Source organism: Halichoerus grypus, chromosome 8, assembly GCF_964656455.1.
Source record: "Halichoerus grypus chromosome 8, mHalGry1.hap1.1, whole genome shotgun sequence".
NCBI classification, from domain to species: domain Eukaryota; kingdom Metazoa; phylum Chordata; class Mammalia; order Carnivora; family Phocidae; genus Halichoerus; species Halichoerus grypus.
Window position 1 is genome coordinate 139,109,604 of NC_135719.1, and position 26,700 is coordinate 139,136,303.

General features: G+C 39.1%; 1 protein-coding gene across 6 annotated transcripts in view; it reads right to left on the reverse strand.

The window, feature by feature from the left end:
* RPS6KA5 (ribosomal protein S6 kinase A5) overlaps nt 1–26,700 on the reverse strand; it is a 176,305-nt gene that overhangs the window by 113,609 nt on the left and 35,996 nt on the right. For 4 of the 6 annotated variants that reach the window (XM_078054102.1, XM_078054107.1, XM_078054104.1 and 1 more), the window contains exon 2: nt 10,870–10,941. The exons of 1 other annotated variant lie outside the window; for it this stretch is intronic. In XM_078054102.1, coding sequence (XP_077910228.1) covers nt 10,870–10,941 — 72 coding nt within the window. Of the gene's footprint in view, nt 1–8,509; nt 8,592–10,869; nt 10,942–26,700 lie in introns of those variants that run through there. One more of the 6 variants, XM_078054106.1, reaches the window with a different exon arrangement.

Sequence of the window (26,700 nt, forward strand, 5' to 3'; positions counted from 1 at the left end):
ACCCTAGGGAGACAATGTCAACCAACATCTTCATATGGAATCATTTTATGATTATGGCATAAAACACTACAAACATTTAACCTCTCAAATTTTCATAAACACCGTAGGTTTACACTGAAGCATAAGGCCTAGTGGGTATATACACATACAGATAAAAACTTCTTTGAATAACAATTTTGACAATTTCATAAATACATGCCTTGAAAAGTACTGTATTTTAATACGGATACTTTCCAAACACTTAAGAGAATAAAATGACAAATGATGACTATGTCATCATACTTCATAAAACAGTCTTCTGCGTGATTTCAACCAAAGTTTTCCCCCTCTATCATTTCACCAAAAAGTTGCCTAGTGCAATTTCCAGCACCCTCTAGTGGCAAATTACCCAAGAGAAATAGAAATGACTCCTTTAATAAATAAAATGTGTTTCTGAAAACCCTGCAGTAAAAATTAAAAATAAAAATAGAAAAGGCTGTCCCATCAGGGATGATTTTCACTGAGTCTGGGACAATGAGTAAAGAACTACCAGAGTCACCATTTCAAAGATGGCACTTTAAGACTGAGGTAAGCAACCAAAAGGTAAGTCTCTCTACTGGATAAATAAGTGTTTTCGTGGAACAGCTTGCAAGATCTGCTATTGATTAGATGTCAGGAAAAAAAAAAAATCCACACGGCAAGGAAAAAGTGACCTTCTTATAAGGGCACCAGGGACTGAGGTAGGCACAAATGGTTGTTGCTCGTCAGACGTTCGTGGTGGCAAGGCACTGTGAATTCCTATACTCTGCCAGTACTCATTCCAAGGTTTCATAAGCCCAGGAATAATTCTATATTAAATGAAGACCAGATCCTTATTATTCAACTTGCAAGTTTGTATGTAATACATCTTTTTTTTTTAATGCTCACTACTCTATCCCCAGCACCCAAAACAGTACTTGCCTCTTGATAAATACATGTGAATGAATGAATCCCGAATGCAATGGGAATGAACTGAAAGTTTTTTTTTTTTTAAGATTTTATTTATTTGACAGAGAGAGACACAGCGAGAAAGGGAACACAAGCAGCGGGAGTGGGAGAGGGAGAAGCAGGCTTCCCGCTGAGCAGGGAGCCCAAGGTGGGCTCAATCCCAGGACCCTGGGATCATGACCTGAGCCTAAGGCAGATGCTTAACGACTGAGCCACCCCGGCGCCCCTGAACTGAAAGTTGTAAAAAGAGAAGTGACGGGTCTAATTTTGTACTTAAGATGGACCACTCCAGCTGCAGTGTGGAGAACAGACGAGGAAGAATCAGCTGAAATCTGGGAGATCTGTGGTGGTCGTATTTCCCTCTTGCTGGACATATTTTAGGCTTTACAATAAAATATTTGTTAAGAAATAACATTCACTTACATATCAAGCTAATCTGACGCCTTGGTAATGCATTATATTAGCTCATTTAGAAGCTCAGCTTCTTTCCCTTTCAGTTACATAAATAGCTGACGTTTTTACAGCATTTACTATGTGTCAGGCAATCGAAATATTTTATTACTCATTTTCTGTATATTATAACATAAGACTCTCAACCTAAAGTACAAAAAGGGTGTTCAGAGGGGCAGCTGGGTGGTTCAATCAGTTAAGCGACCAACTCTTGATTTCGGCTTAGGTCGTGATCTCAGGGTCGTGAGATCGAACTCTGCATCAGGCTCCACGCGAGGCATGGAGCCTGCTTAAGATTCTCCCTCTCCCTCTGCCCCTCCCCCCAACCCCACCCACTCATGTACACATGCGTTCTCTCTCTAAAAAAATAAAAAATAACTTCAGTCGAAATTACTCCCAGATATGCTAACAGAGTGAGTGACTACATGAAAAAACTAATTATCCCTATGAAGAAGTCCTAAATAATTTTGCTTTTCTAATTTAGGGTACAGCTTTACAGTAGAGTTTCCTATTCAATAAATAACCACAACTGATGGTTATCTAGCAATTGGCAATTCATATCCATTCTTTTATTAATCCTATAACAACACTGTGAGATAGGTATTATTGACTTATGTCAACAGGGACTTAGGCTCTCAGAGTTCAAGGGATTCACCCAAGGAACTCAAGTAGGTAATGATAACATCAAGATTCAAACCTGAATCTTGTAATGGCATCCTGGATACCCAAGTACTTCACAATTATGAATGCACCAAAACTGGAAGATGAAATCAACTCAGCTGCACCCTTTATGGTTGGTTATATGGCAAAATTTATTTATTTATTTTTTTTGGCATAATGACAAAAGATCTCCAAAGTACAGGATCATGTATAATGAACAAAGAAAATTCAAAGAGAACACTAAAGTCTTTTAGCTAAGACCATCATGCTCCACTAAGCATCAGAAATACTAAGGCACACAATGGATACACTTAAAGACTTTCTTCACCTATACTTGGACACATGTCTTAGAGAAAGCAAATGGTTAAAAGTAAAGCAGCAGAGGGGCGCCTGGGTGGCTCAGTTGGTTGGGCGACTGCCTTCGGCTCAGGTCATGATCCTGGAGTCCCAGGATCGAGTCCTGCATCGGGCTCCCTGCTCAGCAGAGAGTCTGCTTCTCCCTCTGACCCTCCCCCCTCTCATGTGCTCTCTCTCATTCTCTCTCTCAAATAAATAAATAAAATTAAAAAAAAAAAAAAAAGTAAAGCAGCAGAAAAGGAGAGAAATAAAAACAGAATCAGTATTCTCACAAACAATCCAAAATTTCATCATGAAACAAGATAACAGTTGATTCTTGAGCATGGGTTTGAACTACAACGGTCCACTTATAAATGAATTTTTTAAAATACAGTACAATACTGTAAATGTATTTTCTCTCATATGATTTTCTTAACATTTCCTCTAGCTCACTTTATTGTTAAATACACAGTACATAATACGTATAACACACAAAATATGTGTTAATTGATCATGTACATTATCAGTAAGGCTTCCAGTCAACAAGAGGGTATTAGTAGTTAAGTTTCTGGGGGTTCAAAAGTTATACCTGGGTTTTCAACTATGTGCACCCATCCCCCACATTTTTCAAGGGGCAAGTGTAATTCTAAAAGATGAACCAAAGCTATTTCCTGGACTTGGAAGTATCAATCTCAAAAATAATGCTAGAGATAAGAGGATGAAATATATACTATTAAACTATTATTGTGCTTTATACTGTTATAAGCTATGGAGACGGGGCAGGGCAACAGAGATGGACAAATATATAGAGATGATCCCAAGAGCTTACAATCTAAAAGAAAAATAGCATATATGAAGGAAAATTCAGAGAACCACTCATTGCTGTGTTCTCTGCAAAGGACTTTCTTTTTTTCTTTTTTTTTTTTTTTAAAGATTTTATTTATTTATTTGAGACAGAGAGAATGAGAGAGAGAGCACATGAGAAGGGGGAGGGTCAGAGGGAGAAGCAGGCAATGCGGGACTCGATCCAGGGACTCCAGGATCATGACCTGAGCCGAAGGCAGTCGCTTAACCAACTGAGCCACCCAGGCGCCCTCTGCAAAGGACTTTCAGTGCCCCAATTCAGAGAATGAATCAATCTGAGCAGGATTTAGACAGGCAGAAGAGAAGAAGAGCACTAGGACAATGGGAACAAGATAAGACAGAGCATCAGAATATGGGAAAAAGGATGCATAATTGTAGGGGAGTAAAAGAAAATTAACCAGACTAGAAAGTAGATGGAATATCAGGGTAACTGGACAAAAAAAAAGACAAGAGAAAACAAAGCTAAGCCTGAAAGCAAGGCAAGGATTTGGATTTGAATTAATTAACTGGGAAAAAAAAAAGGCACTATAAGTTCTAAATAGGAGAATAGCATAATAATGTTGAATTTTAATGAGGATGCATACCATTTATAACAGAATATATGTAAAACGCATAAAATGGAAGAGAGAACTTGCAGAAAGGCAGAACAGTTAGGACAACCCTAACAACAATCCATGTACAAGGTAATACAAGTGACGGCACTAGGAACAGAAAAGGTCAATCCAAGGGTCATTTTGAAGGAAAAATTACAGGATTTTGTGAGAAACAAGAAATAAAATAAAAAGAGAAAAAAATAAAAAATTACTTCCAAGTTTCTATCTTAGCAAACTGATCAACAGATCAGTGACAGACCAACAGAAACAAGATAGCTGAAAAGAGAAATAAATCAAAGTCTGAGTAAAAGAGAGATTTTTATTTTTATTTTATTTATTTTTAAAGATTTTATTTATTTATTTGAGAGAGAGAGAGAGAGCGTGCACGCGAGTGGGAGGAGGAGCAGAGGGAGAGGGATAAAGCAGACTCTGCATTGAGCATGGAGCCCGATGTGGGGCTCGATTCCATGACCCTGAGACCATGAGCTGAAATCAAGAGTCTAATGCTCAACCGACTGAGCCACCAAGGTGCCCCAAAAGAGAGATTTTTAAATGAATATTACTTGCATTTAAGTATGAGATCAAAAAGCAAATCTTTGATATTCTAATATTCCACAAAGTCTTCAAGATAATGGATGAACAGCATTTTATATAGTTCAAAATACATAAAAATTAATTCATCAGAAGAATTTTCAGTTTCACTTCCAAAGAAAACCTGGCATGACACATAAAGACATCTGATAAGGCTTTTCTATTATTCTAAGTAGTGCTGGAAAAAATTATCTTAAAAAGGTAATGAAACTGAAAGATTAGTGGTGAAATTTTTGAATAAAAATTGGGATTTTATTATATTCATAAGAAAAGTTTCCACCTACTCCATTTAGTCATCAAAAATGTGATTTTAAATACAGAAATACCTACAATGACATCTTAGTTATTCCATGTTCTCATAAGAGCAAGCACACTGTCAGCTGACAAAAGGAAAAGCAGTACCCACAGCTAACAATAGACCAATAATATGACAGTGAAAAAGCATGAAATGAAAATGCCAAGGTAAAACATTACTAACAATCTCTTTCCTCACCTTTGCAAACCTGTCTTAAGGACCTGCGATCACACCACTCAAAAAGCTGAGGTAGATAACAGGACAAAGTATTAACTGTGTTGAAAGAAAGTATACACCAGGTTTGATTTTATAAATTTGATATTAAAAATCTTACATGTTCAGAACTGGCCTCTAATTTTTCTTCCTCATATTCTCTTAGTGGTTTTTGGAATCAAAGTTATACTAGCCTCATGCAATGAACTGGAAAGAAGAATCCCACTTTTTCTATTCTCTGAAAGAGTTTGTGGAAGATTAGAATTATCTATGTCTTGAATGTTTGGCAGAACTCATTCTTAAAACTCTACCAAGTGCTGTCCTAACAAGAAGATTTTTACTTACCAATTTCTTTAACAGTTATAGGATACTAAGGTTTTCTATTCTTTTTTCAATTGGTTTGGAAATTCACACATTTCAAGATTTGTGAGGATGTTAAAGTTTGAGGAATAGTACCTCAGAACACTAATTCCTATCACCTCCCAAACTGTATGGTATTTTTTTTTTTTTTTTTTTTTTAAAGATTTTATTTATTTATTTGAGACAGAGAGAATGAGAGAGAGAGCACATGAGAGGGGGGAGGGGCAGAGGGAGAAGCAGACCCCCCGCCGAGCAGGGAGCCCGATGCGGGACTCGATCCCGGGACTCCAGGATCATGACCTGAGCCGAAGGCAGTCGCTTAACCAACTGAGCCACCCAGGCGCCCCTGTATGGTATTTTTGTCCAATAATTCAGTTTCCTTTTTTTAACCCCACGATTTCAACATTACAACTATGGTTTTTTAGATTTTCTTTACCCACCAAACCTTTTTGCATCTCAGAAACTCTCCTGAGATTACTTTCCTTGTCCCTACATGGAGATCTGTTAGAAATTCTTCTAGTGAGGATGTGTTGGTGGAAAACACACTCAGCTTCTGTATGTCTCAAAAATAGTTTTGTTGGGTATAGAATTCTAAATTGACAGTTATTTTCTCTGGGCATTCTGCAGGTATTCTTCTTCTCTTCCAAGGCTTTCATGGTTGCTGCTAAAAAGGCATCTGTTTGTCTGATCACTGTTCTTCCTTCATAAATAAGTCTTTTCACTCTGGCTGCTTTTAGGATATCTCTCTGTCTCTGGTGCTCATCCCCTTCTCTATGATGTATCATGTAAAACTTTCCGTTTATTTGTCTGCTTGGAAATTGTTCTGTTTCTTCAATCTGTGAATTCATATTTTCAATCAATCTTTCTCAGCTACAACCCCTCCTCTATTAGCTCCTTCTGGGATTCTGATTAGACAAATTTGTACCTTCTCTCTGTCCTCTATGTCTTCATCTCTCTTTTATAAATGCCATCTCATTTTTCTCCATTTTATATTCTGCATATTTTCCTCAAATCCATCTCTCAATTTGCTAATTCTCTTTAGCTACATCTCATCTGCTAGTAAACCATCTACTGAATTTATAATTTGAATTATTTTTCACTTCTAGAAGTACTATTGGTTCTCTTTCAAATCTGTCTAGTCATTTTGTGGTATGTCTTTTTTCCTCAATATTACCATCAATGTTCTAATTTTAAAAACCTTATAAACATATATATCATATTTCATACCTAATAATTCCAACAGTCTGGTGACTTGCTTCTTGGATGCTTGTGATCATTCGCAATTAAGATCATGTCTATAAAACTTCCTTCAGTACTTCTTTATGGTCTAGGTAACAGTTCATTCTTTCAAAGAGGACTTACATTTGCTTTTCCTAGGCACCTGGGAATACTACCAACTCGCTACTACTGTAAACTAAATTCTTACCTATTTTTTGTTCTTTGGGATCATACAAATGTGTACAAATTCAAGCTGCAAACCTGCACAATGCCTGGCTTTTGTTGTGAATGCTCAGGGAAGGCTTTTGTTTATTTTTTTAATTCCCTTCACCCAGAGCCAATGCTGAGGCAGAAAAATTTCCTCTGCGGCTCCCTTTGCAGGCTGGATTTTCTTACTTAGTCTTTTTCTAAGCAGTAGTCTTCTCTACCTCTTGGGAGCCGTAGATGATATCTCTCATACCAAGCATAAAAATGGGAAATCCAAAGAACTAGCTCACAATTTACTGGTAGATTTCCCCAGAATAACCTCTGCCTTCAGGGAGCTTATGCATTCTCTAGATTCCTGCTCCCACTTTCTTATTGGATTCCAAGGATTTTCCTTATTCTTACCAGCTGACCTATACCATCGAGTAGACTTTCTTTAGAGGCATTTTATCCAGCACTTTAGGAGTTTAAAAATGAGGGGGATTTTTCAGGATATGCAAGCTGTCATCTTATCAGAAAGAGAACATACACTGCCTTTCTGTTTCTACTTATGTATTTGGAATATACTGCCAAATATAAAATTGACAGATCAAGGAACAGAATTAGTTTCATGGGTTTTGTTACATGCTATAAAATTCAGTGATGAAAACTAATTAATATCACATTTTAACAGTGGCTTGAGAAGATTTGTAGATTCCATGTCTATTTTGCTTCAGAGAAGTTATCTAATAATATTAAATAAAAGTTTTTTGGTTTTGATGATATCTGGAATAAAACATGATCTTAGTCTGATTTGTATAACTTATCTTCTAAAAGAACAGCTACAATGTTGGTAAGGATGTAGAGATACTGAAACCCTCCCACACTGCTGGTGGGAATGTAAACTGGTGTGGCCACCTTAGAAAAAGTCTAGTAGTGGGGCGCCTGGGTGGCTCAGTCGTTAAGCGTCTGCCTTCGGCTTGGGTCATGATCCCAGGGTCCTGGGATCGAGCCCCACGTTGGGCTCCCTGCTCCGCGGGAAGCCTGCTTCTCCCTTTCCCACTCCCCCTGCTTGTGTTCTCTCTCTCGCTGTGTATCTCTCTGTCAAATAAATAAATAAAATCTTTAAAAAAGAGAGAGAGAAAAAGTCTAGTAGTTTCTCAAGAAGTTAAACATAGAATTATCATCTGAAATGGCAATTCACTACTAATATATACCCAAGAGAAATTAAAACTTATGTTCACCCAAAAACTCATGTGTGAACACTCAGAGCAGCATTGTTCATAATAGCTAAAAGGGAGAAACAACCCAGCAACTGATAAATGGATAAACAAAATGTGGTATATCCATACAGTGGGATATTATTAAGCCATAAAAAGGAAAGAAGCAGTGATCCATGCTACAACATGGATGAATCTAGAAAACGTTATGCTAAGTGAGAGAAGCCAGACACAAAAGACCACCAATTACATGATTCAACTACATGAAATATCCAGAATAGGCCAATAAAAAGATAGAGAAAATAGGTTAGTGGTTGTTTAGAGCTGGGAGGATGGTGATCTTGGGAGGTAATAAAGGGTTCACAGTTTCTTTTTGAGGTAAGGAAAATGTTCTAAAATTGGTTGTGGTGATGGCTGCACAACTCTGTAAATATACTAAAACCACTGATCTGTACACTTTAAATGGATGAATAATAAGGCATGTGATTACACTGCAATCGGGCTATCAGAATAAAAACCATGCAGATAAAACAAATTCTGTGGCTATAACATAAACTGACCTGAAAACCCTTTGACAAAATGGCACAAGCACTATTTCCAAGGAAATCCAGTCACCGTACAATTGTGACCCCTTTTCTCCTTTGAGTTGATACTACCTTTGAAAGAGGAAGCAAACGTAGGGATAAAAGACATGATTTTGGTATTCTGAAAGCATGATTTCTTAGGGATATGGTAGGGTGAGGCTAGTTTGCTTTAAAAATACATCTTTACAAATGATCTGAAGGAGAGAATGCACAGTAAAATCTCCCAAGCTGACAATTATACGATACTCTTCCTGACAATAAGACACTTAGTTGATGAAAATAAATCATAGGGTTTATTCGCTGGCAGCTGCAGAAGGTGGCTCTTACACAATATGCTAAACTACTCAGGAAAATTATGAAGAGCTTGCATGGCAAGGCCCTAGGCGTGAAGCCTCAACACCAAATGACCTAAAGACAAATTACATATACATGAGTATGGGAGGGCAGTGCCTGGGACTGATTTTGGAAGCCCAGGAGAAAGGACTTTTCTCCTGCTAGAAGGCTTGGCCCTTCGGAAAGTATGGGCGGATACGCTCATATGAACAGCGGCAATCCCTCCTGTCAGGGGCTGGGAATCCAGGAAGGTATACAGGCCCCTGAGAGTGTGAAGCTAAACTCTAGTGGGGAAGAATGGTCTATCCTTTGAGGCTCTCTCCCCACTTCCAAGAAAGAGACAATAGACCTGCTGAGGATGGGGGGGAAAAAAAAAAGGAATTAAAATCCTCCTTTTCACTTCTACCTGGAGGATGAAAAATAAGAGTCTCAAGTTCTCACTGCGGTGTAACTGCAGAACACATTCCAGAGGGAGAGCGGAGGAGAGGAGGTGCACTCCTGGCAAGACCAGCTACGTAACTGGTGGGCCTGCTGCCAAATCAAAGTGTGGGGTGCCTTGTTCACGAATCATTTAGAATCTCAGAACAGTGACAGCAGAGCATTACACCTAACATGGGGCTCTTCTGAGTGTGGGGATGGCTGCGACTGCATGGGCCATACACCCAGGAGGCCCTGACTCTTGAGCAGCAAGAACAGCAGTAGCAAAAACTCAGGAGGCACAGAAGAAAACCAAGATCATCTAAAAGCCTAACACCTGAGACTGTTACCATTTTGGTGTATATTCCAGAGAATTTCATATATACACATAGACTGTTGGCCCTGGAACAACATAGGTTTGAACTGCACGGGTCCACTTGTACATGGAATTTTTTGGATAAATACAGTACAGGCCTGCAAATATATTTTCTACTTCTTACTATTTCTTTTTTTTTTTTTTTTTAATTTTTTTTTTTTTAAGATTTTATTTATTTGTGAGAGAGACAATGAGAGACAGAGAGCATGAGAGGGAGGAGGGTCAGAGGGAGAAGCAGACTCCCTGTTGAGCAGGGAGCCTGATGTGGGACTCGATCCCGAGACTCCAGGATCATGACCTGAGCCGAAGGCAGTCGCTTAACCAACTGAGCCACCCAGGCGCCCTACTTCTTACTATTTCTTAATAACATTTTCTTTTCTCTAGCTTTCTTTATTGTATGAATACAGTATAGAATACATACAACATACAAAATATGTGTTAATCGACTGTTTATGTTATCGGGAAGGCTCCCAGTCAACAGGACGCTATTAGTAGTTAAGTTCTGGGGGAATCAAAAGTTACCCACAGATTTCCAAGAGTGCAGGGGATTGGTGCCCGTAACCCTCTGTATTGTTCAAGGGTCAAGTGTACATGGAGACATTGATTCATACCATTTTTTATTTCACAGAAATGGTATAGTGTACATTCTCTTCTGTAGTCTTTTTTTTAAAGCTTATTACAGTATGGAGAACTTCCAAAAATGTTAAATACAGATCATTTCATTCCAATTGTATAGATTATAGAACATAAAGATCCACGTTCCATTTAACCAAACTCATATTGGTAAGGTTTCTGAAGGGTCTTGGGTTTTTCATTATTAAACATGATGACCACTGGATATGAATAAAGTGGAATGAGGACTGAATGAGTTAAATCAGTATACAGTATTTCACAGAGTACTTGGCAAGTCACAAGCTCTCTATAAATGTTAGTGATTTTAGTATTGTGTCCTATGTAAAGACTGAACTAATTTACATTCCCAACAGCAGGGTAGAAGAAATTGGTTTTCCTAAATCTTTGCCAATTCTTCCAAATTTTCCCTTTTGTATTTCTTCTATGAATCATTTGTTCGTGTTCTTTGACAGTTCTCCTATTGGATTTCTTATGCTTTTAAATTTTTAACTGATTTCCATATTAAGGATATGAGTCCTTTGTCGTAAGAATAACAAACACTTTTTTTTTGGCTTAGAAAAATTTTTTTAAGACTTACCTCCAGTTCCTAGGACCTTGAGGAGCTCAAAATTTTCAATCCCCACCTTCTCTGCATGTCCTGTTAAATTAGCTAAAAAAAGAAAGAGAAAAAAGAAATAATTAAAGGGATCAGTAACAGGAGGGGGCCCATGGGGGCTTCTGAAATACCAGCAATGTTTTATTACTTGACCTGGGTGGTTAAGCCAGGGTTCACTTTATAATTATTTGTTAAACTATACAGCTATGTTTTGTGCAATTTTCTGTATGTCATATATTACAGGCAAACTTTTTAGAATTTAGTAGCTATATCATTTGTACCTGAAGTTAACATAAAAATAAAGTGTTAATAGACTCACTACTGATCAAGATAATCTGAAAATAAACACAAATTCCAATATATAGCTAGATATGCAGTACAAAGAAAACTGGACAGATTTAGACAACATAATCATTAGTTAACAAATATGTATTGAGTGTCCACTAAATATCATCCCCAGCATCTAAGCTGGGTTCTACTCCCATTTCTTTCTTTCTGTTTTTTAAAAAATTTTATTTATTTATTTGACAGAGAGATAGAGAGCACAAGTAGGCAGAGAGGCAGGCAGAGGGAGAGGGAGAAGCAGGCTCCCTGACAAGCAGGGAGCCCAATGCGGAACTCGATCCCAGGACCCTGGGATCATGACCTGAGCCGAAGGCAGCCACTTAACCGACTGAGCCACCCAGGCGTCCCTCTTTTTTTTTAAAAAAGATTTATTTTATTTGTTTATCTTAGAGAGAGAGCACGAGCAGAAGGAGGCGCAGAGGGAGAGGATCTCAAGCCCGTGCTGAGCGCAGAGCCCAATGTGAGGCTCAATCTCGCAACCCTGAGATTATGACCTGAGCCAAAATCAAGAGTCAGACGCTCAACCGACTGAGCCACCCAGGCGCCCCTCTACTCCCATTTCTGCCACTAAGCACCTGCACATGATTTAGCCTGCATTAGTCATTTAACTACCCTGTGTCTCTGTTCCCTCATCTCTGAAATGAAAGCACTGGTCTCAATAAACTCTAAGATCTCTGCCAGCTCTAAAATTTGTTTCAAAGTATAAACTCTTTAAAAACATATTCTATCCTAAATAAACAAAATTAGGATATCATATGAAGGAGTATTTTCCCAAGTATATTCCTTTGATTCTGGTCCTATCCTACAAGATGTTAACAGATGTTATATTTGGGAGGAAAACATGCTTTCAAGTCAAAAAAACTTGAAATGGTTGGCTTAAACAAAGTTAATCGGGTTTCTTTACTGCTGAACTTCACAGATGAAAATCTGTATGTGAATCTTCAAAACTGAGATACATATTTGTCAAATTTATTGGATCCCCAAATTATTTTTTATGGTAATACCTATTAATATTATGTGAACCAGCATTCTGTAGATGTGGTTAAGGTCAGGCTTGGCCCAAATCCTAGTTTTACCACTTAAAAGCCATGTGACCTTAAACAAATTACTTAGCTTTTCTTTGTCTCAGGTCGCCTCTAGTGTAAAATGAGGATAATAAAAATACCTACCCTCAAAGCATACTGATGTCTGCAATTTGCTTTGAAATGCATTAAAAAAAATAAGATGGATTAATGGATGAATATAGGTATGGATAGATATGTGATAAAGAAAAACAGATAAAATGTTTATTACAGAATCTAGATAGTGTAAGAGTGTTCAACATGTCATTCTTCCAAATTCTCTGTATATTTGAAAATGTCCATAATAAAATGGCAGAAAATAGAATAATACCTACCTCATAGGGTTGTGATGAGGATTCAGTGAGTTAAATTCATACAGTTTGCTATATGCCATAAGCATTATTATAAGCATTTGTAAGTAAACAATGCTCTGGACCTACAACTTCAAGAAAATCAGACCCAACTAGGAACTTCTAGAATTAAAAGTTTCAGGGCGATAAGTGATTTCAGTGTCCTTCCAAAGTTTAACTAAATTCATAGTTAAAATTTTTTAAAATTGTGGTCAAAACCACATAACATAAAATTTCCCACCTTAGCCATTTTTTTTTCTTTTAAAGATTTTATTTATTTATTTGACAGAGAGAGAGATAGCGAGAAAGGGAACACAAGCAGGGGGAGTGGGAGAGGGAGAAGCAGGCTTCCCGCTGAGTAGAGAGCCTGAGGTGGGGCTCAATCCCAGGACACCAGGACCATGACCCAAGCTGAAGGCAGATACCTAACGACTGAGCCACCCAGGCGCCCGCCCCCCCAAGCCATGTTTAAGTGTATAATACAGTGGTGCTAATTATATGTACTATGTTTACAACAGATCTCTGGAACTTTTTCCATTTTGCAAACAAACTCTATACCCATTGAACTTAATCTATTAACAATTTAATGTAATTGCTGAGATGGTTGGATTTGGGTCAACCATTTTATTTTATTATTTGTTTCCAACTTGTTTTTTTCTCTTTTCTTTTTTAAAGTTTTATTTATTTAATTAATCTCTACACCCAATGAGGGGCTCAAACACATGACCCTAAGATTGAGTCGCATGCTCTTCCAACCAAGCCAGCCAGGTGCCCCTTGTCTTTTCTATTGTTTGTTCCCATGTTTCTACTTTCCTGACTTAAAACAACAATAACAACAACAAAAGATACCATTTAAATGCTTTTTAGAATTTCACTTCAATTTTCACATTGGCATTTTAGCTCTACTTCTTTGCATTATTAGTGTAGTTGTTGCCCTAAGGATTACAGTATACATCTTTAATTACTCACAGTCCTCTTATAATTAATACTGTACCATTTCCCTAAAAATATAGAAACTTTGCAATCATTCTTCATGGACTATAGATACATATTAAATGGAGTTAATATCTTCTATATATGCACAACTTATATAATACGATTTATAAAGAAAATAAGAGGAAAGACAGAGGCTTTCCCTTTTCTGTAGATATTTATCATTTTTGATGATCTTTTTTTTATCTTTTCCAAAGATCCAAAATTCCATCAGGTATAAGTTTTCCTCACCCTTGAAGAACTTCCTTTGACATTTCTTGTAGTGCAGAATTCTCTTGAGTTTTCTTTTATCTGAAAAAGCCCTTGCCTTCATTTAAATTTTTCATTGAGGTACATTCCATAAGACTCACCCTTTTAAAGGGTACACGTCCGTGGTTTTTAGTCTACTTACAGTTGTGTCACTGCCACCACTAACTAATTCTGGAATCCTCTTCATTTCTGAAGGATATTTTCCTTTGTTAAAGAACACCGGGAGGACAGGCTTTTTTCTTTTCTTCCGGCACTTTAAACATGTTCTTCCACTCTCTTTTGGCTTCCGTGGTTTCCGAGGTGAAGTCAGTCATTAAATGGATCATTACTCCTCTATTAGAAATGTTATCATTTTTCTCTTATTGCTTTCAACATTTGCTCTTTATCTTTGGCTTTCCAAAGTTTTGCCATGATGTGTCTCAATGTGGACTTCTTTGGGTTCAGTCAGCCTGGTATGTATTCACTGAGTATCTTGAATCTGTGGGTTTCTGTTTTTCATCAAATTTAGGGAATTTCTGCTTTAACTTTTCAAAAAATTTTCTCTATCCTATTCTCTCTATCCTCTGAGATTCCATTTCTGTGCATGCTGGATTGTTTACTAAAAGGCCTCTGAGACTGTTCATTTTTTGCTCCAATATGTTTTCTCTCTGTTCTTCAAATTAATTTCTATTGCTCTATCTTCAAGTTCACGTACTTTTCCTTCTGCACCTCTATTCAACTGTTAAATCCATCTACTGAATTATTTCAAATATTGTATCTTTTTATTCTAGAACTTCCATTTGGTTCTTTCCAATCGTTTCTATTTATCTGACAGAATTTCTTGTTTTGTTATTCACTGAGAGCATGACATTTTATTTCACTGAGGATATTATAACAGCTGCTTTAAAAATCTTATCTGCTACTGCCAATATCTCATTCATCTCAGGGTAGGACTCAGCTGATTTTCTTCCTCTTTAGATATGTTCCATTTTCTTGATTCTCCATATATGGGGTAAGTATGGCTTGTAGAAATGTTAATTTGTGAAGACTATGAAATTATTTTTTTCTCCAGTGAGAGTTGTTTGTTTTGCTTAGCTGGCAAATATCTTGGGTTGGCCTAAACTGTAAACTCTTTTTCTTAGGAGGCAGCTCCAGTCCAGTTCAGATTTTTTGTCTTCAGCTGAGCTGTTCCAAGTCCATTGTACTCATGCATGGCTCAGAGGCAAGAGATGTGTGCTCACAAAGGACTCCCCCTCCTCTGGCTCTTCTTCTGGGATTTCTCTACTATCTTCAGTGATGAGGGCTCTCTGGTTTCAGTTCTAGTCGCCCTGGCCAGAGAGACTATTGTTTTTCCACCAGAGTCTCCAGAGTACAGACTGTACTTAGCCTGAAGCTAAAATCAGTGAAAAGGCAAATTTACTTCTTATAGCTTCCTTCCTTCTCTCCTCTATGTACTCCCGAGTAGAGCCTATCTGCTTCTGTTCACTTGCTTTTTATATTAAATCCAGGTTTTACCGTTGTTTTCTGCAAAGGAATTCTCCAGGAGGGGGTCTTTTCTGAAATTACGAGAAACAAAAGTCTTCCTTCATACAGTCAACAGGATAAAGGGAAGCAGAATATGCCACCCCCAAATATGCCACTTTGGCATGTTGATTCTTTTGAAATAAAGTTACTTAAGAAACAGCCTGAGAAAGGAGGACACTGATCTCCTCTGCCCTCCCCGCCCCGAAAGCAAGGAAATAAGTCTCTCATTTGAAAGGTACCCTCCCTGTACCAGGAGGGTAGAAGGCATCCTTATTACCAGAAATAGGGGATTTGGGGCCCAGAAAGCTATATAAACAAACTTTGTTACTTCCTCATTAATTTACTATCTCAAACCCAAACCCTTCAGTCTTACCAATTTTTCACAAAGCTACCTGCTTTGGTGACTTCTTTGAGCCTCATATTTGTATAGGCTCCTATACATACAAAATTAAATGTTTTTTCTCTGTTAATTTGTGTTATGTCAATTTAATTATTAGGCCAGCCAAAGAACCTAAAAGAAAAGAAGGGAAAGGTTCTCTTCCCCTGCAATTATAAAGTTTCTATTTTACTGCCCTAGCAAGTTAACTTCAAAGAGTAAAATAAAATTAAAAAGGTGATTTGATATAAGCCACCTCAGGGGTCTTGAACTTAATATCCATATAACTCTTTTACATTACATCTGTTAGGCAAAGTAAGTAATCAGACATATGGAAGCAGATCAATAGGAAGCTCTATCAATATTTAGGCATGGGGAGAATTAGTTATAAAGATCTTTTTCATTGTGTTAACAACAAAACACATAAAAACAAATGGTAAATGGGATACTATATAGAATTCTAAGCACTGACAAGCACATATTCGAACATGTGAGTCTAGGTATCTAAATGGTTCTCATTTCTATGCTATTACTTGTTATTATAAGTAGAAGCCTTTGAACATGAAAGTCTAAAAATAAACTACATTTCTCTTAGTTAAATTGTTAACCTCAGATCAAGAGCTCAAACTTCCCAGCAACACCACCACCATTTATTAGAACAAGACTTAAAATATTTACATTTTGTATTTCACCCTGGAGGTGAAGTAAACATCAGCCAATTACAGAAATCTGCATTTCTGAGTCATTACATGCCTTAGTGAAGTCCAAAATGTACCCTGATCAGATGGTGAGAAGGTACTCCACGCCTGGGGCCAGACTATACCAGAAATAAGCCTTTACAACTGACAGACAGGACTGTCCATTGTTTTCCTTCATATGTAAAAATAAATGACACTTTATTGTGGTTGCAGGAGCTCCTTTTCCTGTGTCAGGTGAGCCTCTGCCCACCCTGTCTAGTTCTCCCTGTAGGTAAGAGACGTTACTAACCTAATTATTCAAGAGCCCCAAATCCTGACTGGGCACAGTTAGCTGTAGGTGGGGTCCCCGTGTTAAAATAAGTCTCCACCCAGGGTCTGTGTTACTGCCTCAAACTCTTGGCCTGGCCTGAGCCATGGGGGCCCAATGGCCATTCTCTTGCACTTTCCTTTTACTATCCAGCAGTCCCTCCTTAGCCGCAGCTTCACCTCCTGCAGGTTCAGTTACCCACGGCTTCAGTTACGGGCAGTTCACCACTGGCCAGGGGGGGCAGAGGATCCTCCTTGTGATGCATCCTCAGAAGGTCACACTATGTTACAGTGCCTGCATTATTCACCTTACCTCAGCTCATCACGAAAGCATTTTATTATCTCACACGTCATCACAAGAAGGGTAAGTTCAGTACAGTAAGATAGTCTGAGAGAGAGACAATATTCACACAACTTTTAATCTAGTATATTGTTTAACTGTCCTGATTATTAGCGTTGTTGATCTCTTATTGTGCTTAATTTATAAATTAAATTTTATTATAGGTATGTATGTATGTATAGGAAAATGCATAGTATATAGGAGGTTTGGTACTATGTGTGGTTTCAGGCATCTGCTGAGTGTCTTGGAACGTTTCTCCCGTGGATAAGGCGGGGGGACAATTGTATTCAGCAGTCAACAAAGCAGATTCAGAGGTTCACTTACTAGTTTGTTCTCCCCTCCACCCTTCTAACTCACACACCTCAATATGCTGGTCCCAAAATGGTGATTAGATGAGGCTGGGAGGGAAGCAGGAGTCCTGACTTAGGCCCTAAGCCTGAACTACTTGCACCAAGGCACTTTTAAGGAGAGTTCTACACTAATGTGCTAGAAGTTTGCACAGCCTTTATTAATGTGGCACTCTGAGTCCCACGGACTACTGTTTCTTGCGGACAGTCCCCTCAGGACTCCAGGGGGAAGAGTATATTGGCTGGGCAGAGTTTGGGCATTTCTGGATTTCTGGCTGTAATGACTTGGCACCAAAACCTTACCCTCAGCTCCTAATTTCCAACTAAAAGGATTAACTCCTTTCCACAGAAACAGTGCCTCATGAAAACTCTTCACAAATATGTAAAATAACCAAAGAATATCAACAAACTTAGACTAGAGCTATTTAGTCAGTACATAATAGTACTGCCAGGCCAGTTGTTGATATCTGGCAACTCTTGTGATGCCTACACCTCTTGAGTTGTTAAATATTAGTAAGCCTGGATTAAAACAAAGAAAATATTTCTAAACTTTTCAAGGTCTACGTTAGGCCTATCTCTACAGTTAATCAGCTTAGACAGTCTCCTCTCATCAAAAGCATTTATAGTTTTTTACATTAATGCATTGCTCAGTTTATTCATTTAGAAAAGATAGGTGTGAACAGTTGTAATGCTTTCATAAAGCAGTTGTCACCAATTTTTTTCTTATTAATATATTAGAAACTACCCCATTGAAAATCCTTTACTTCTTCATTGGTGTTATTATCCTATAATGCGTTCTTCCTGGTTAGGAAATCACTTTTAAAGCTGAATTTCACAAATTCTTTTACAACAAGTCAATGGATCTTTTAAAAATGTTTGCCAAAACTCAAATGAATTTCAATGTTTAACAGATTCTCTTTAGAAAAGTCTGAATTATTAATAGCTCTTAAAGGAAAAATCTTGTCTTACAATGAATATAAAGTACTTGGTTTTTTTACACTACAACTGGATTCCTTTGGCTCCTCAAATAATAATATGGTTATGTGCTATATAGAAAAATATGGCTGATGTAATTTTTTAAATAAGAAATTTAGAAAGACCAGGTAATTGCCTTTTCTCCCAAATTTAAATAGCTTTGTTGCTTGTTCTACTATTATTATAAAATAATCCTGGTTTGTGGCTTTAAAAAAATAGACAATATAAATAGGCTTAAAGTAGACCTTGAAAATCTCCCATATCCCCACCAAAGATTACTATTATTATTTCCTTGGCATATTCTTCCAGGATTTGAGCCATAAACCTATGAATGATAACTGGCTTCTTAACCCAACTTTCTAGGCAATTCTACTATCAAATGTAATTTGTAATGCATACTATCTATGACCATTTCTTTTAAGTTGATATGTTTGAGTCAGAACTTCCCAATTTTATGGAGGAAAACAATCAGGAAAAACACATTTTTCATTCTGTTGCCATAGTTTCTGCTAAGCTGCACAAATGTAATTGCTCAGAGCATGTGCCGAAATCATTTGATTAGATCCAATAATTCACTTGTATTAAAGCTAAGAAAAGGCTAAATTTAAAGCACTTTTACAATTAAAGTAGAATAAAGAAGAGGAATAATGCCTCTGAAGCCATTTCAAGTAAATTGTTAGCATATGAGGGAGGTACTCATATGCCAGATTTTATTCAACGGATTAATCATTTATTAAGCTTGCAATAAGCTACAAGAAATGTAATTTATTAGAAAGGATTATGGAGTCTATGGGCAATAAGGGGAAATATCATTATCACGTGAAACTACTTAAAAATGCTCATTGAGAATACAAGTTCTCATTTACTCATTTAACAAATACTCACTGGGTACCTAGGGACACCTGAGCCAGCTGTCAGGTCTTAAAGAAACAAAGGATTTGAAAATGTGAGAAAAGCTAGGGCCTTCTGGGCTAGAAGAGTATCTGGAGCAAAAGCATAAGTTGGAGGGGCACCTGGGTGGCTCAGTCGGTTAAGCGTCTGCCTTCGACTCAGGTCATGATCCCGGGGTCCTGGGATCGAGCCCCGCATCGGGCTCCCTGCTCAGCGGGAAGCCTGCGTCTCCCTCTCCCACTCCCCCTGCTTGTGTTCCTGCTCTCGCTGTGTGTCTCTGTCAAATAAATAAAATCTTAAAAAAAAAAAAAAAAAGCGTAAGTTGGAATAAGTACTTTCCTAGTACAGAATAAGAGGATGGTCCTAATTAGCTATGATGGGCTTATGTGGGAAAAACAGTAAAAGTACTACATCAAATAGGGACACAAAACTAGCTGATTCAAAACCTAGAATGCCAGACTGATTAGTTTGAGTTGACTCCATAAGCAGCAATGGCTCTTGACAAGATGAAAGTAAGGTTTTAGAAAATTACTTTGGCAATAGTGTGCCATATGGATAGCAGCAAAGAAAGACTAAAGCTAAAAGGGGGAGAGGTTAATGCAATCAGCTAGATGTGTGCTAACAAGAATCTGGTCTGAGTAGAAACTAGAATAAAAAGGAAAGAACGAGCCTAAGAATCACTGCAATATCCAGTTCAAAAAACACTTGCTGAATACCTAACTTGGGTGCTGAGACCACAAAAGCAAACAGGACAGGGTCACCACTTTCAAAGATAAATAAATTGAACTGTGTTTCTTTTTTCGCCCCCATTGGCCCCATATCTAAAGTATAAGAAATGAGGTCCCTTGGGTGGCTCAGTCAGCGTCCAATTCTTGGATTTCAGCTCAGGTCGTGATCTCAGCGTCCTGGGATAAGCTCCCCGCACAGCGTGGAGTCTACTTCTCACCCTCTCCCTCTCCTCCCACTCACATGTGCATGCTCTCTCTCTCTCTCTCTCTCTCTCGCTCAAATAAATAAATCTTTTTTAAAAAGTACAAGAAATGAAAGTCTGGTAAATGGTAGTGTTACTGATGAATTTTATTGAAAGGGGAAGTTGAAAGGGAAGGTTGAAAGGGGAAGTTTTGGGGTTTCAACACTGATTTTGGAGTGATGGCAGGGCATCCCAAAAAGCCTGCTGTGTAGACAGTTCTAGACAAGGAACTGAAGTTTGGCAGAGACAGCATGCTGATGGGGTTTTAGAACATGCTACCTGCCAAACACAGCACCTTGGCATATTAAATATTTTAAACTGAAGGAATCTGAAAATCAACAGCAGGTTCAGGGAAGGAGTTTCTGACCTCCCCCTGAAGCAAGTCATAAAACTTCCCTGCGAGAGGCACCCTCGCTAGACCCAGAGAAAGGAGCATCCCTATTTCTGGAGACGGGACACAGGCAGGAATCTGAACAAACAGGCCTTGCTAAGTTTCTCCCAGGTTACTACACTTACCTCATACATTTGCCCTCTCACACCCCTGTTCTACGACCTTCCACGCCATCAAACCTAACATGAAAATGCTAAGTTTACGTCTCCTGGGTCTTCATTTCCTTATGAAGGTTCCCATGTCACATAAACCTTGTTACATAAATGTGTATGCTTTTCTCTTGTTAATCTGTCTTTTGTTACAGGGGTCCCAGGGAACTTAGAAGGGTAGAGGAGAAAAAAAAAGTTATTAGAAGAGCAAATGCTTTAAGAAGAAAGCCCTCGGGAGACCACAGAGAAAGAAGGGCAAGTCTTAATGAAGACCAGGACTGAGGATGCAGGAAGAAAAGAGCCAGAGAAAAGGCGAAAAAATGAACAGTGTATAGAATCCAAAGAAAGAATGCCCCCCAAAAACCCGGATTACCAATGAAGTCAAACATGGTACAATGGGAAATATATATCTGGTCTTTGTCCAGGTTCCCAGCACACAGCTCCTTGAAACTTAGGACACTCCAGAATGGTAAGAGTGTCCTTTGTATGCTGAGATGACTGGGGGCTAAGGGGGCCCAGATAGCTTCAGGATGGGGGCTGGCTGCTAGAAAGACCTAGGACTTTCAGCCCCACCCTACCCTCTGCCTCCTCCCGGGAAGGGAGAGGGGCTAGGGATTAAGTTAATCACCAATGGCCAATGATTTAACCAGTCATGCCTAGATCAAGAAACCTCCAGAAAAACCCCTGAACAATGGTTCTGAGAGGCTCAGGCTGGTGCACACAGAGGGGCTGGGATGGTGGCTGAGAGGCTCAGGTTGGTATACACACAGAGGGGCTGGGATGGTGGCTGAGGCTCAGGTTGGTGCACACACAGAGGGGCTGGGATAGTGGCTCAGAGGCTCACGTAGGTGCACACACTGAGGGGCTGGGATGGTGGCTGAGGCTCAGGTTGGTGCACACACAGAGGGGCTGAGATGGTGGCGCTCCCTGAGAGGGCATGGAAGTTCCACATTCCCCTCCCGCACCCCCACTACCAATACCTTGCTCTAAGAATCTCTTCCATTTGGCTGTTCCCGAGTCATAGGTTTTATCCTCAAGTCTAGGCTGGGAGGTCAGGGTTATGGATGGAGACAGATAAACAAAACATCCTTAAAAACAATGGATACAGATAATTCTATTTAAAGATATGAAAGGAAGGAATAGAATGAAAATGGGAAAAAAAAAATCATAGGAAATATTTTTCCAACTTAACAGTCAGATGAGAGAGAAGGTCAGAAGTGATAAGTAATGGGGTCCAGGACAGAAAGGGTTAGAGAGAAGGATTAAAAGACTGAAGAATAAGGATATGTAAAGGATGGAAAAAAAGATTATATATAGCCTTTCTACTGGACACAAATGGTCTCCGAAGGGAAGCAGTGCACAGAAGTAAGAGTAAAATGCCTCAGAAACCAGCTTGGCTAAAATGTACAGGGGGATGAAATGAGATCTACAGGGGCGCCTGGGTGGCTCAGTCATTAAACGTCTGCCTTCGGCTCAGGTCATGATCCTAGGGTCCTGGGATCGAGCCCCGCATCGGGCTCCCTGCTCCACGGGAAGCCTGCTTCTCCCTCTCCCACCCCCCTGCTTGTGTTCCCTCTCTCGCTGTGTCTCTCTCTGTCAAATGAATAAATAAAATCTTAAAAAAAAAAAAAAAAAAAAGGGCGCCTGGGTGGCTCAGTCGTTAAGCGTCTGCCTTCGGCTCAGGTCATGATCCCAAGGTCCTGGGATCGAGCCCCGCATCGGGTTCCCTGCTCTGCGGGAAGCCTGCTTCTCCCTCTCCCACTCCCCCTGCTTGTGTTCCCTCTCTCGCTGTGTCTCTCTCTGTCAAATAAATAAAATCTTTAAAAAAAAAAAAAAAAGAAATGAGATCTACAAAAAGTCACCTCAGGAGATAAAAATCAGTGTAAGCAGCACAGAACTTGAACTATGCTAATCAAAAGAACAAAAATATTTAAAGAATGGATAACAAAAGATAGACTGGAAAAAACGAAAACTAAAAAACAGAATGCCAGGTTGGGTGATGTGTTTCTAGCACTTTCCAAGGGACAATCTGATTACCAGCTTCAAACATCAGGTCCCCTAGGAAGCAACACCCCTATCCTGGAGATGGCCTTCCTGTGCTCCTAAGCCTTTCACTCGTAGAGCACATGGCCAACTCTCTTTTTTCTAAGTCCATACTCACCAGCAACCCAATTTTAACTCGAGACCCTCACCCCCAAATGAAAAAATGCACTAGTCAAGCAAATGCAAGTGTTTCATGTTGTTGCTTATATGTCCCACTCTAAAGAGGTAAGATGTCATTTGGGTTGATATATCAGTCTTTTGAGATTGTAATCATAACTATATGCATGAAATCAGAGCACGAAGAGGAAATGCAATTAACAAAATGATCCAGCACTGAACCCTGTTTGTCACTACCAAGGAATACCTCATTAAGATACTGCAGCAGTGTACTGTCACCTTGTCAATGGTTTTGTGACTGTTTTCATCTCGGAAGAAAAGGAGAACAATTACAGAAAGCAGCATTGTGAGATTCAGCTGTGAGTGCAGTAGGAAGTAGGGAAAGAGCTTGCTGCAGCTGAAACCGATGAAATAATTAAACCACAATTTATTATAAATCTGTGATCTACAGAACATCAGCTTAGAAAGCTTAAACACCACATTCTTGTCTACAAAAACGCTTGTCCAACTTTCAGGCACTTTCCAGGTTTGTCTTCCTCTCTGAGACATTATCTCATCAATTAAAAAATAAATTAGGGGCGGGGAACAAAGCCTAACAAGTTCATAAAAGTTCCCGTTTTTGGTAAAGAAAGGAGTTTCAGTCCTGGCTCAAATTCCCTATTCTTCAGTGATTAGTTTCACCTTCCCCTTTCTAGCACCTTCAATATTAAAGAAATCAACATTAACCTCTAATTTCCAAGTACTGGCGTGAATAAGACCACAGCACAATACTGTAGCCATTTTCCTCCTTTTGAAACTTTTCTTCTATCATGACCTATAACAGAGAAAGTCTCAGAGGCGGGGGCGATTATAAACCCACCATCCTAATACGAGCTACTCTCCTTTTGTACATTCATCTCCAGTCTTTTCTCGTGTATGTATCCTAGTTACTCGCTGGGGCTTGCCAGCTATAGACGAAAGGGACTCAAATTGGCAGAGCCATGGCCTGTGCTAGTCCAGAGCCTCGCCCTGCCCCCAGGCTTCTAACAATTCCCAGGAGAGCTGATATCCTCAGCTCCCTCTGAGCTCCTCAGGCACCACCTCTGTTCCACACCACACCAATCCAGACACAACAGTGGGTCCTTCTCTGAGTTCTGGAAAAGACAGTAATAAAACCCGAACACGGGCAGAAAACATTCTTGGGTAGAAGAGACTTCAGTGAAGATTTCCGGAGAAAGGCAGAGGGCTGGCACACACGGCAACGAAAAGGGGAACTGCAAGTAGGAACGGTCCAAATTTCTCACCATCTTCCAGCCTTGAGGGAGGGGGTCTTTATCTCACCAATTCCTCACTTTCCTCCTTTTCTCTGTCTCTCCTTCCCTCTTAGGAGCAAAACCAACAAATCGGTTCCCTTGTGTCCTGTCAGGCGGCTTCCTCCACTCCTGACCTCTCAGCCCTCGCTAACATCCATACTCACATCCCTAAGTGGGCTTGATATCAAGGCAAGGCCCCCAGCGTGGCTCCCTCTATACAAGGAATTCTGGGGCCCACTGCTGGGATAAGACATTTTTCTTCTCCCTACCTCTATCGTAGGTTTTATGCAGCCATCAACTCTACATATAACTACACAGTCTACTAACTGAACAAATATGCTACATGCTTACTTGAATCCAACTTTGTGCCAATCAGTGGTGACGCTGGAGCAGACATACTCCCTGATGCCAAGCCGCGCGGGGTCCAGAGGAGGCCCGCAGGCAAGTGAAGAAACCCATGGTACGAGCACTACCAGAGAGCTATGAGGCCGAGAGTACCAGGAGGGCATCTCACCACATCTGAAGGTTTGGGGAAGTTAGGCACGGATGGAAAAAAAAAAAAAAAAAAAGCCTGCTCGTCAGAAGAAAACACACAAAAGCACCAAGATGAGCCAGAACATGGCATATCTGGGAATGTGCAATTAGGGCAGACAGGCAAATGCAAGAGAAGGAAAGGGCGAGAAGACACGGCAACACTCCCAATTCACAAAGACTCTGACTGGGAAAGGTATGTATTTTATTCTAAAGGCAAGAGGAGCCAAGGGAAGATTTTATGCAGAGGATTAAGATAACCATCTGTACCTGAGAGCAGCAGCGCATGGAAACTGAGTTAGAAAGGAATTCACACGAAGACAGCAAAACCAACGCACAGGTTGATAACAATGGTTGAGGCCAGAAACGATAAAGGCTACACTAAGGCACTGAAATTAGGAAAAGAAAAGAAAAACTGAATTCCTTAATATTTATTAATACTACTAGGCACAGGGTGGAAACATTGGAAATCACTAAAATCATGAAATTCTGAATAGCTGTAGTACAATCTCTTCAATTCAAAATGATAATCCTTGGGGCGCCTGGGTGGCTCAGTCGGTTAAGTGGCTGCCTTCGGCTCAGGTCATGATCCCGGGGTCCTGGGATCGAGCCCCGCATCGGGCATCTGCTTCTCCTTCTCCCTCCATCCCTGCTCGTGTTCTCTCTCTCGCTCACTCTTTCAAATAAATAAATAAAATCTTTTAAAAAATGATAATCCTTAAATGACCATGAAATCATAAAGTACTTGCAGCAAAAGAAAAGATCAATTTTCAAAATGTTGTGCATGAACTGTATCCATTTGTTAAAACTCAGAACTGGATGCCAAGAAGAGTGAATGCTACTGTACGTGAATTATACTTCGAAACAAAAATATGAGAGCTATAAAGAACCATGAAAGTATTTTTTTGTTTTTTGGGTTTTTTCCCATGACAGTATTTTTTAAACATGAATGTTATAAAGAAGAGATTTTCAGATTCAACAAGAATTTTCTTGATGTTTACTTGGTTATTGTTTTGCACCCGTATCTGTTTGTCAAAGGTAATGCTTGCTTTTTAGAAAAGCCACATATTTTCTAACAGCAATATAAAGCTTCTAAGACTTATTTTTCAAAATGCACACATTTTTGGTACATCTTACACTACATTATCCAAGCAACTTGTTCTTCAATTTCATAAAAATAGATCATTTATTAATGCATTATTCTTAAATGTTACAAGTTTTTCTGTCCTTGCTATAATTGCATGTGATTTGATAACATATTATTTAATAAGCAGATGTGGGTGTGGGTGTACACAGACTTGGTGAACATAAACTTTGTGAATTAAATGTATGTGAAATGTCTGTGGGATTTCCAAAAGAAGATGACCAGTGGACAGTAAAGAATTTTATGATAGTAGATTATTTGAAAACTCACAATTATTATAAAACATACAGCTTTACAAGACCATCAACTTGAATACTTCATTTCCTGGCCAGGTCCTATGACTGAGATTAATACACACAAAAATGTGAAGAAAAGGACAATTTAGGGAACAATATAGCACATCAAAAGGATTGCGTCAAAGTTTTTAGGAGATTTATTTTCACAGGTAAGCTTCTTCAGTATTAGTTTATCACTTAGTGTTAATTCATCCATCATTAGCTGACAGTTTAAAGACAACCGTGCTCTGAACCTGGATCTGGATAGACAAAGAACAGAGCCACACTACTGACACTCCGCATGGCTTGCCTTATTCTGAAGGTCTACCTTCATTTGCAGTGGGAGTCATGCTGCAGTATTTTGGCAAGCAAAGCATTAGATATCTTACACATGATAAAAACTGAAACCATTACAGCAAGGTAAACACTCCAGATTCCCAAGTGCCACAGAAATTATTTTGGTATTT